Source organism: Epinephelus lanceolatus, chromosome 23 (assembly GCF_041903045.1).
Source record: "Epinephelus lanceolatus isolate andai-2023 chromosome 23, ASM4190304v1, whole genome shotgun sequence".
In the NCBI taxonomy this organism is placed as follows: Eukaryota; Metazoa; Chordata; class Actinopteri; order Perciformes; family Serranidae; genus Epinephelus; species Epinephelus lanceolatus.
In genome coordinates, this window is record NC_135756.1 from 3356903 (window position 1) to 3369596 (window position 12694).

Consider the following 12694-nt stretch of genomic DNA (forward strand, 5'->3'; position numbering starts at 1 on the left):
AGATTATTTTGCTGGCCTGATTAGTTATATGGGAGAGTTTTGTCTTGTGTTTGGTCGTGAGCGAGTTGTATCAGAAAGAAATGCTGAAGGTGGGAATGTAATCAATCAACAGTTGTTTTCAGACAAAATTAATACCTATAGTTCTACAGTAATACTTAAGTAAGTGACACTGAGTGTGTTTTACAGCTTCACGAGAGGCACAGGTGGCACACAAATGTACCTAAAATGGCCAATTTGGAAACTGCTCCTTTACAAAATCTGCTCTATTTCACTTAATTACACTTTATTAACATCTGTCAGTGTGCTGGTAATGTTCAGAATTTATGAACAGTCAACTCTGCAATACTTTTAAAATATCACTATTGACGTATTTGGATTAAAATATTGTGATATTTTCTATTCCCTGAACAGGTGTTACTATATAACTACCATACATATTCATATAATGACTATAAACCAGAATATTTAGAATTAAAACAGTCACTGGAAGAGTAGAGCAACATTAGGAGAATATTAATGTTTCTAAATATATCATACAGGACATATTTCTGCCATCCAAAAGACCAAGCAAGGATGAAGGCAACATATATCCTCTCATTCAGTGGTGTAGTGGTTGATGAGGTGGTATATGGCTGTTTAGTTGATAGGTGGGTAAACTGTCACTGGATAGAAAAAGAAGTGGGTATACCCCGTATACCTGAGTATACCTTCCACTACGCAACTGCTCTCATTAGAGGAAAGTGGTTGCACCTGAGGAAGGTCAAGTGTTCTGTTCAGAGGACTTTTAACCTGTGCATTTGTCCCCCCAGTAAAAACATGAAAGTAGCAAAGAAACTTCATTTTGACAAAACAAAATACACTTAAATGTTAAACTGATGCATAAAAGGCAGAAATTCAGTTCACCAGAATGCAGAGTGTCTGATGCTCCAAATTTTCTGACAGAGACCTGTAAGACTCTGTTTCACATGTGGCCCACCACAACGTCACAACAAAACTTATGACCTTGGTCCTAGTTATATTATGTTAAAAACTTGCTCACTTTCATTTCAGAGGCAGTGACTTCATAATACTTCTGCCAGGTTTTTAGGTATTAAATGAGAACATGAAAGCATGTCTTGAATATACAGAAATATATAGGCATCCCAAACTCATCTTAGGATCTTTTCTTAAGTGAAGATGTTACCACTAGTACTTGCCCACTAATAACAGTACATGAATCATTAATACAAAAGGGAATAAACACTATAGACACTACATGTTATAATCACACTCATATTTATCTTAATCAAATAATGGCATTTACTTTAGCTTTATACTGGCCTCGGACCACATGAACAGCTGACTCGGTTTGCAACAGTAAGAAGCTGAGTGGATCTCCCAAAGTAAAACAACAACAACAACAGCAACAACAACAACAACTCTATGATATAGTTATTTTATGTGCGTTCACTTTCCGGACTTTGATGTACGTAAAATTTGGATTAAATGAATGAATTTTAAAGCAGAATAACGTAACTGATATCCACAGTGACTGTTCATCACGGCAAGCGCAAAGTTCCAATGAACTTGTAAGTGTGTTTGCAGAAACCAAACTAACCTCTTTTTCATACAGATTCAACAGCAACAGATGACTGATTTCACTTTGAGACTTAAACAAACGGCTAATCTCAGCATCTAACTGGTGTCAGTGGTTTTCGAAGGTATTTTAAAACATTTAGGGGCGGAACTGCAGGAAAAAGTCACAGAGCAGAGCCTCTCGCGGCAGGAGTTGGGGGAAGTTTAAAGGATTCTCAAAAGTCTTCAAAGCTTTATGTCACTTGTGTATAAGGAGAAACTCACTCGCTGTTATTTCTATTTGATTTTAGACGTTAGTGCCTCCTCCAGATGTGTATTTTATACGTTTATAGGTAAAGAGAAAACACAAGTGTGTCAGTGCTCCAGCTGCACTTCAGAGCGGCTGAGTCTCTACGGTTCTCATGGGGTGTGTTAGTACCTCTGTTTAGCGGAAGTGCTTGTTCAGATGTAGCAGACTGCAGTGGAGGGTGTCTGTGCTACCGCAATGGTTAAACCTAAAGCTAAACTCACGACATCATCTGGCGGTCAGCCTCGGAAACTAGACCCGGTTAGAAAAATCCCCAGGTGTAATGTTGCCGAGCTCATCTTAAAAGCAGTGTGCGCTTACCAGGACCGGAAAGGTATATCCACTATAGCATTGAAGAAGGAACTGGCTGCCCTAGATATCGATGTGGAGGGCAACAATCGCGTCATCAGAAGCGGTATTAACTGGTTGTTGTCGAAAAAAGCCATTGTCCAAACTACGCCGAAGGGAATTGGCGCCATGGGATCCTTCAAGCGGGGTGATGCCGCCGAGTTGATCGCAGTAAAATTGGCCGCCGAGGTTCGGAGAATCGAGAACGCTAAGGCAAAACCTCCCAAGAAATCTGAAGCAGGTAAAAACGCAGCGAAGTAGTGCAAATGAAAGTTTGCTTCACTGACTAAAAGGCTCTTCTCAGAGCCGCCCAAATGCGATTAAAGAGCACTTTTCCTGGATCTGATATAATGTGTGTGTGTGTGACAGACATACAGAATATAAAAGATGAAGTGCAGTGGTTATAATGTGGGGTGAAATATAATAAATAAACATTTGTGGTAGATGTAAACAGAGAGTCTTTAGGAGTAGGGGAGAGCGGGGTCAGTTGGGACACTTGTATCAACACAAAATAACTTTTACTGACTCACAGGTACGGGTGGGCGATATATTTAATACACTCCATGTATCTTATTTTGTTTCAAATACAGTAATTAAATTACTTTTTGTATTGTGAACACTGTGTGAAAATGGTCTTTCTATAAAGCCACTGGTATGAGTCTCTTAAAGACACACACAAAGTAACTGCGACTTCTTATGTCAGATTTATACTGCTGTGTTGAATCAATGCCATACATATGCTGTGGCCTGACGTGCACCTGACCAGAAATGTAACTACACATTGTGGTGACGCAGACCTCCTGTCTGTCTCTGTAAGCTGAAACCATTTCCTTTATTTACTTTAATTTCACAGTTAAGAAACAATAAATTGTAAACACAATAAAGCCTCCACAAAAATAACATTTTAAATGATTATTTATCCTAACTTCATATTATTATTTATCCTGACTTCATATGAGTAGAGAGAATCTCTGCTAGTCGCTAGGCTAATTTATACGATGTAAAATGCCATAGGCTTGTGCTAATAACGTTAGCATGTTGTATTTGTTGGGAAAATGTGTCCAGATAAAGACAAGTGTTTGTCTGTGAATGCTGCGAGTTATAGTGAAGCTGATTTGTGTACTTGTGTTTGAAACTGTCTCTATTAAGTCATGTTTAATGTGTGTTTTGTGTCAACTCAACTTTACAGCACTTCACAGAAACCTCCATCGCTGACTAGTGTTTTGTTGGTGTAACCGCTGAACAAGTATAATTTAGATTCATTGATTTTGTTGTAGTTACTACTTACTGTGTGAAATGACAAAATTCGGAGCTATTTGGATTATTGAAAGTCTTTATAAATCAGTGACATCTAACCAGGTGCAAACAGTAGCAGTGAATACACTAAGGTAAATGAATGTGTCCTGAAATATTAAGGCCTAACTAGAAAATTTCACAAGAAATTTTGACCGGTGCCTGCAGCTACTGCCAAACCCGAAGCAAGTATTGATATGAATCATTGATATGTACTGCCTAGTACAAGTACTGCATATTACATGTACCACAGTACTAAAAGTACTGAGCACTTTTTGTGTAAAAAGTTTTTATTTACAACATGTTGAGTGTGTATTTATCATTCATAATCCTAAAAGTAGCAACAGTAATATTGTAGTAGTTGTAGTAGGATATGACATATGGAAAACACTGGTATATAATGTTTACATGCTGTTTAAAATGGAGATTCAGCTGCTCTAATCTTTGCATTTGAGATTCAGTGACAAGCACAGACACCCAGCTGTCATTAGCCTTTTTTAGTAGAATTGTGCAAATTTGCAGGAAAGCCCAATCAGTCTTCTTTCAGCATTGGCAGTATAAAAACAAAATCGGGGAGTGCAGCAAAATGCCGCCTACCTACTTTTGTTTATACAGAATGTGCCTTTTTCGGGGCAATGGGGGGCGTGAGCAAGTAACAAAACGTGTAGCTCAGCGTGTGACGTGAACAGTGATGTGGGAGGGAAGCCGCGGCTGGTCAGTCCTTCGGTGATTCTCTCGTAAGTCGGCCCGTTCTTCACCGTCCCCGTCATCTGACGGTTAATGGCCTCTTCGTTTGCGAGGACAAGGAGGGCGCGCAATTCCTTGTCTCCCCAGTTGCTCATCTTTACAGTGTCTGTCAGGTTTGTGTTTCCCTCTTGCTACTAGCTGCTCGCTAATTCCTGCTATTAGCTGTTTCCTGTTTATCCACTGCCAGTGGCTCGCACGTGCGGCGTCATCAACAGCTCCTCCCTTTGCGGAAGGCCGCCTCGGTCTTTTTAAACCAAAAAGGTTCCACCAATATGTCTACCCTACGAGGCGGAAAATTGGGCGCCACGGATCAACTCGCCAATCTGGCGCTGTGTGTCTAAACGCTCGCAGCTTGCCGGCAAAATGGCCATGGAAAGTCTGCCAGTGAGTGGTTGCCATGGTGAGTGGAGTGGAGAGAGGAGGGGCAGAGAGCAGCAGAAGGTTCCTTTACTGCTGTCCTCTCTGAGACACACACACACACACACACACTTTTTGTGTTAGTGGTCGTTGCTGTGGTGATTAATGAGAGACACCTGGAGCAGTGGAAGAGGGAGGCAGCCAGCAGCTCAGAGCTGTTTTAATGGAGTTGGGAGCTCTCAATGACCCCCTTTCCTCGCCAAAACCATGAGTCCAATCCATTTTAGAACTAAAGAAGCCTCTTGGATGAAAGGTGAAACATCTTCAAGAAATGCAAGCAAGTCCAGCTGCCCATGACATAGCACTTCAGGGTGTTTTCACAGGGTGTTTGCGATTATGAAGCCCCTCACTTTCAGATTAACTGAAAATCAGAGGAAAACCTCAGTGTTTCTGTTTGATTATTCTACATTCCACATCTGGAGACGCACAGAATCTTCTGTAGACCAAACTACTCCTCGTCCTGCGTCCTTGCAAAAGTTACAAGTCGACGTAGTTGCATCTGTTTTTTCAAGCATCCCAGGTCAACAGCATGTAATCTAGAGGGCTAGGTACAAAGGCAAAGAGCAAAGTGACTGTGGAGCGGTTTGTGTTCAGAAGGCATGGTGGACTTAAATCCACTTTGGACTCATTTATAGAGCCGGAGTAATGGACCGGTAATTTACGGCTGGGGACAGTGTGAAACAGGGTGGAGAACGTGATGCATCTGTGGTCAGAGACACCCAAATCATTCACATCCAAAAAGGCAGCAGTCAGTGTAAATACTAAAGGGGCATTTAAAGGCTACTTGTGCAGCAAAACCTACGCACATGGCCTACACCATTGTGAGCATTTTTGCTTGTGCGGTGGTGTGTCTGTGTCACTCTGCAGTAACACCAACAAACACTAGTCTGCATCACGGTTTCTGTGTGCTGTAAAGTTTAGTTGATTCAAAACACACATTAAACACACATTAAACATGGCTTAATAGAGACAATTTCAAACACAAGTTCACAAATCAGCTTCACTATAACTCGCAGCATTCACAGACAAACACTTGTCTTTATCTGGACACATTTTCCCAACAAATACAACATGCTAACGTTATTAGCACAAGCCTATGGCATTTTACATTGTATAAATTAGCCTAGCAATAAGTGGAGATTTCATCTGCTTGTATGAAGTATAAATCCCCAAAATATAAATCACACACAAGACTTAAAATGCTATTTTTGTGGAGGCTTAATTGTCCTCACAATTAATTCTTTCTCTCTGTGAAATTAAAGTAAATAAAAGGTTTGTTTCCACTGAGGGTCAGCCATTGGTCGTGGCTGGGCCGTTGGTGAACATCTGTTGCCTGTGTCCTGTGACCCACCCGTTGCCCCTCAGTGGCCCCCATTTGTAGCTCTAAGCTGAAATAAACCAACCTTCCATTTCTTCTTACTTTGTCTGTGACATTTTAACAAAGATACCAGATGTCTTCTGTCTATCCAAACCTTGAAAGAGCTTTAACCGTTACTATTATCTGTACAGAAAAAGATGATTTATATCAGTGGTTCCCAACTGGTCCAGCCTCAGGGTCCAGATTTCTCCTCAGTCATTAGTTAAAGGTCCACACAGTTTAATACGTTCAGCATCATACTTGTGTTTGGCCATGTTGTCAAGCTTGTTTTCTGTCTCTGTCAAGCAGCCGTCCGTTCGTCTCTCACTCAACAGCAGGAAATGGCACTTCAAAATAAAAGCTCTGTGCTGGAAATTCACTGTCTTAAAAATAAAGTTGTTTTTTTTGTTTTGTGTTTTTACAAACTTGTGACCCACTTTTGGACCGCTACCCACCAGTTGTGAACCAATGATTTTTATCAATAGATTTTTAATAGATTTTTACTTTCAGAACCCTGGACATTCAAAATAACTCCTACATATCTGTAACCCTATTATTAAATTTACAATTATACAAATAAAGATAGCATTCTTTGTCCATTATGTCATTAAACATCTCGAGTCCTCTCCTCCTCTCATCACCACACTGCAGCTTTTAAGGCACACTGGTTCATCCACTCATCTTTAGTCTCAGTGAAAAAGAAGATATCATCAGGAAAGATGATGTCAACAATTGAAACTTCAATCATTGTGATCTTGCAAATTACAAATCTACATTTTTAAAGTAGCACAGACCGTGAGTTTACTTGAGACTGGTGCTAATTATTCCACACCAGTGACTGACCACTTGTACCAGTCAGGATCATCACTAGCCCCTGTGATAAAGGCCTTCATGAGCCTAGTTTGTTTATATATATATATATATATATATATATATATATATATATATATATAATGTTCCTATTATTTAAATTTGTACTTCTATCCGGACTTTTTTTTCCCCCTGTATAGCTTAGCTAGATCTATATTGTATATTTTGGAATTATATTGTATATATTTTCTTTATTTTTAGTTCTAGATTTATGTGTACACAGCTGCAATACGGGTCTGAGAGTAACGCTATTTCAGTTGTCCGTATGTCTAGTGCATATGTGATATTGACAAATAAAGTTGACTTGATATGTACATGAAAACTGAGAGACTTTGGTTTATTGTGTGAATGAGGGTAGTTTAAAGCAGTTTGGGATCAAATATATAATAAATCAAAATAATACAGCAGAATTTTAGTAGCAGTAACCAATATTTGGTACAGTTAATACAATAAATATTCTGTGGCTGTCTCACATCAATAACAGTTTTATACAAAATTTTATCATATATTATTTTTTAAAAAATTTATGATATTTCCTGATTAATAAGAGTAGTATCAACAGCACAGTTTAATAAATTACATGTATGTTTTCGATTGCTTTTAGCTGAGCTGCTGTGTCACGTGCTTACACTGGACCAATCAGCGTTGCCAGTGTGCCGGCCTTGGCTATATATGCAGCAGACACTTCCTTCACGATATCTTGTTTCCTCGAGAAACGGAAGCAGACTAACTTAAACAATGGCAAGAACCAAGCAGACCGCCCGTAAGTCCACCGGAGGCAAAGCCCCCAGGAAGCAGCTGGCCACCAAGGCTGCCCGTAAGAGCGCGCCGGCCACCGGCGGCGTGAAGAAGCCTCACCGTTACAGGCCCGGTACCGTGGCTCTGAGAGAGATCCGCCGCTACCAGAAGTCCACCGAGCTGCTGATCCGCAAGCTGCCCTTCCAGCGCCTGGTCAGGGAGATCGCTCAGGACTTCAAGACCGACCTGCGCTTCCAGAGCTCCGCCGTCATGGCTCTGCAGGAGTCCAGCGAGGCTTACCTGGTGGGTCTCTTCGAGGACACCAACCTGTGCGCCATCCACGCCAAGCGGGTCACCATCATGCCCAAAGACATCCAGCTGGCCCGCAGGATCCGCGGAGAGAGGGCTTAAACTCACCCGACTACACTCAACAAACCACCACGGCTCTTTTAAGAGCCATACACCAGTTTTAAAGTAATTCGTTCCTATTCACAATACAGATAATGCTCGATAAAATTTTACCAAAACTAGAAAGCACTGCAGCGACCTCAGTCACAAAACTCAATATCATAGTGTTTTCTCTCGTAGTTAATAGTCACATTATACCCATAAAGAATCAATCAATGAAACTAGATAAAATGCGAGAGTTGTTGTGTCCTTCATTCATCCAATGCGAGAGTTGTTGTGTCCTTCATTCATCCAACACGTGGCCTCATAAGCATGTACAGTTTAATGTATTTGTATTATACATTAATTCGACCATGTGTAACACTTCACAATCTTTACAATTATGTATAATAATAAACATTGTCAGAAACGAGCTCTTTGGTTGATGTGTGTGGCTCTTAAAAGAGCCGTTGTGTTGAGGTGAGCTGAGGCAGTGATTTAACCTCCGAAGCCGTACAGGGTGCGGCCCTGCCTCTTGAGAGCGTACACCACATCCATGGCGGTGACCGTCTTCCTCTTGGCGTGCTCGGTGTAGGTGACGGCGTCACGGATGACGTTCTCCAGGAAGACCTTGAGCACCCCGCGGGTCTCCTCGTAGATGAGACCGGAGATACGCTTCACACCGCCGCGGCGAGCCAGACGGCGGATGGCGGGTTTGGTGATTCCCTGGATGTTATCACGGAGAACTTTACGGTGACGCTTAGCGCCTCCTTTACCGAGTCCTTTGCCTCCCTTACCGCGACCACTCATTTTTTTTTTTCCGAATCCCCTTTGTTCCGAAGAAAAACTGATATCTCTTGCTCAGAGAACTTAAGTATATACAGCCATTCTGCGGACGTAGTTGAAGACAGGGCAGCTAGAAGAGTTTCCCATCCCTCTGTTTTTAAAGCGACAGACCGCTGTATTTCCAATCCACCAAATACAAACACAAATCAGAAGGGAGCGAGAAATAACATGATCTAAATAACGACCCGAATCCAGGCAGAAAATCCATCAACTAAATGGAAAGGAAAATAATTCACAAATTTCAGTATTAAGGCATAACGGCCAGATGATAGAGGAAGACTAAGAAAAGGCTAATGTTTTTAAAGAGCACCTGCAAAATGTCCATTGATGTTCAGATGACCCTCTATTTGATCCAGAGTGAAAGGAATTTGTAGAGCGACAGGTTTTTCTGCCTACCCATCTGCCAACAACAAACATAGACACCAACAACCCTCTAATAAAAGCTGTCTCAATAACAGAGCTTCAACAACATTTTAAAAAACTTAAAAAGTTAAACCCCTTAAAGATGGAATGGACAATCGACTCATCAAAGAATCATCAATAGAATTCCTGGCTAAACTTGCAGACCTCTTTACTTTTTTTTTTTTTATTTATAAACTTTATTTAATTTCAAATACAAGTACAGACGGAATTTATCAGCATACAAATTAGATAACGCAATACATGACAGCAATACAACCAAAAGGATGGGAAGTGTCCTTTAGTCAGAGTTACAGATCCAAGATGTGCCAGGGGAGGCACTTAGATTTGTCCATTGTTTTCCTCCTCCGGAGGTCTGTGAGTACCTGCCTCACGACCATGTTGCTGTCTATGACAGTCTGATGTAGAGTCATGGCACATCTTGTTTTCCATATTTTAACACAAACTACACTGATGATCATTTGAAACAGCTCTTTGTGTTTCGGGGGCATCTTCTCATCCAAAAGTCCATACATAACAGATTTGTAGCATATTTTAAAATTGACACCCAGGCCTTTTAAAATGCTCCACACCTCTTGTGCTCTGTAACAGTTCATTAGCAGATGTTATTGAGTTTCAGGCTCGGAGCAGTTGATCATTGGACATATTTTGGTGGTAACGTAACAACTCCATGAAACAACTGCTCTCACTGGGAGTCTGCCCACTGATGTCAGCCATCTGTTGTCTCTAATGCTCTCTGACATGGATTTATTTTTTAATATATTTATCACTTCATTGCTATAATTATCAGATATGTATTTATATTTTATAAGGCCTCCATATTTATAATTATTAATTGTATTAAAAATATGTTTGCTGGATGAACTACTCCAATCAATATTTAAATGTTGGTGTTCCATTAGATAATCAGCATATAATAATTTATAATATGGGCCAGTTCGGTCTCTCCCTCTCCTTTTTCTCCACAGTGATCTGTTCCCTATCCAGAGAGCATTTCTGAGGAGTGCAGCAGACACATTTCTAACAAAAGCGACCTTTAATTTAATGCCCAGATCCACAGGCCCCAAACCCCCATATTCCTTACCTTTAAACATTATTTCTCTTTTAGTGACCTCTCTGGTTGTACCCCACACTAGATTAACACACTGTTTATTTAATTTCATAATCATTTTCTCTGATGGAGGAAAGATGTTAGCCAGAAAGAGGAGTTTGGACAGGATGAAAGTTTTAATGATGTTGATTCTGGTTTTATAACTGGTACCTTTGTTTTCCCATTTTTTTTCTTCTTCTTTGGTGTCAGTCAATTTTTGCTCCCAGTTTCTTTCACTACAATCATTACTACAGAATGTTACACCCAAAATTTTTATTTCATGATTAATTTGAACATTAATGTTAGGTTTGTCCCTCTCGTCTCCGATCCAAACTCCCTCTGTTTTACTATGGTTCAACTTAGCACCAGATGCTAGTTCATACAGATTTAAATGATTTGTTAGAACATCCATTTCCAATTGGTTCTTTATAATAACAGTGACATCATCAGCGTAAGCAATTGTTGTAAACTTGGGCATGTGACCCACACATATACCAGAGATCAAACTTTCAGAGTTGATTATTTTGATTAAAGGGCTTATAGCCAAAATGTACAAAGCAGCACTAAGCGGGCAGCCCTGTTTGACCCCTCTCTCGACCTCAAAGGGCTCAGATAAAACACCATTTACATTAACACAGACACTTGACTTCACATACAGACACTTAACTAAATGAATAAAGTCACCAGGGAAACCATAAGCCTTCATAACAGCCCAGAGATAATCTCTGGAAATGTAATCAAAGGCTTTCTTTTGATCCAGCCCAATGATAAAGAATCCTTTGTCTGGTTTGTACACAGTTTCTCTAAGGATGCTCAGGTTATCCCACATTAATCTCCCTTTAATTGCACAGGTTTGTTCCTTATCTATAATTTTATCTAATATATCATGTAATCTATTCATAATTATTTTAGCAAGTATCTTATAATCTGTATTCATAATAGTTATATGTCTGTAGTTATCTATGTCAGTGTCATCACCTTTTTTATACAACAAACATAAAACTCCTTGATAAAATGAGTCCCCCATACAGCCGCTGTTTAAACCTTCGTTAAACATCGCAGTAAGGAGGTTAATTACATCATCGATATATAACTGATAAAACTCAGTGGGCAGTCCATCTGGACCAGGACTTTTACCAGAGTTCAGTTGTTGAATAGCATTCACCACTTCATCTTTTCAAATATTACCAGTTAGTTCAGTGAAGGTCAGAGAGCTGTATAAAGGGACATGTTTTAACAAAATATTTACACAGTCAGTGTCTACTTCTATTTTTTTATATGCGTCAGCACAAAGGTCTCTGATCACTTCTCTTTTCTGCTTTTCACCATGGACAGTATCACCTAAATTATTTTTAATAGATTTAATAAATTTATTTTGGATTTGTTTGTGTCTTGATTTAATTGCATGAATTAAATTTCCACTGCCCTCAAATTCTGACTGATTATAGATACCAAACAACAGTTCATTGTTATATTTATCTAGTTGGAATTTACTATCTGACATAGTTTCTTCCTCTGCAATAGATCGTTCCTTCTTCTGTTTAAGATTAATATATGTCTTCATTAATGTATCATAATTTATATTTCTAACTACATTTATTTCTCTACATTTATATTTAAAGAAGTCTTTTATTCTATGTTTTAATATTTCCCACAATTTAATATCAGATTTGGATAGACTTTTTAGCTGTATTATTTTATGGATTTCTTGTTTCAGTTCTATTAATAAATCTATATGCTTTAAACACTGGGTGTTAAGTTTCCAGAAACCTCTGTTAGTGGGGGTTCCACATGACAGAAATGTTTTCACTAAGAAGTGATCAGAGAAGTCACTGAAAACAGCAGAATAATGAGATACATTAAAATGTGAAGACACATAAATTCTATCGATACGAGTTTTGGTTTTACTGTCAAACCTTGTAAAAAGAAGACCAGAAGGATGAACAGCTCTACATACATCTGTTAATTTAGCTTCATTACAGATTTCTTTTAAGAGTTTACCTTCTGGGCTCAGTTTAAATGCTATTGTGCTGCACCTGTCATTTTCATCTGTTACTGTATTAAAATCACCACATAAAATAATTTTATATCCAACCAGTAACAATTCTCGAAGTCTTTTAAATAACTGGACCTTCTTACGAGCATCTGGTGCAGTGTACAGGTTAATAATGCGATATTTTTCACCTTGATAATAACAATCTAGCATCAGAAGTCTTCCTGGAATAATATCTCTTCTTCTGATTATGTTAACATCATGATATCTGAAAAATATACCAACACCATCAGCTTTACTTTCATCTATAGATATTACACATTTCCC

The 12694-nt window shown here is 39.3% G+C and overlaps 2 protein-coding genes across 2 annotated transcripts; one reads left to right on the plus strand and one right to left on the minus strand.

Moving 5' to 3' along the window:
• The first annotated feature begins 2046 nt into the window (after positions 1-2046).
• On the plus strand, positions 2047-8282 carry LOC117249589 (histone H3-like). The gene is made up of 2 exons (XM_078165391.1): positions 2047-2450; positions 7498-8282. The coding sequence occupies exon 2, from the start codon at positions 7632-7634 to the stop codon at positions 8040-8042; it is 411 nt and encodes a 136-aa protein (XP_078021517.1). The 5' UTR covers positions 2047-2450; positions 7498-7631; the 3' UTR covers positions 8043-8282.
• Positions 8283-8401: 119 nt separating this feature from the next.
• Positions 8402-8849, minus strand: LOC144461796 (histone H4). Its single transcript, XM_078165392.1, has one exon. The coding sequence runs from the start codon at positions 8826-8828 to the stop codon at positions 8517-8519; it is 312 nt and encodes a 103-aa protein (XP_078021518.1). The 5' UTR covers positions 8829-8849; the 3' UTR covers positions 8402-8516.
• Positions 8850-12694: the final 3845 nt, after the last annotated feature.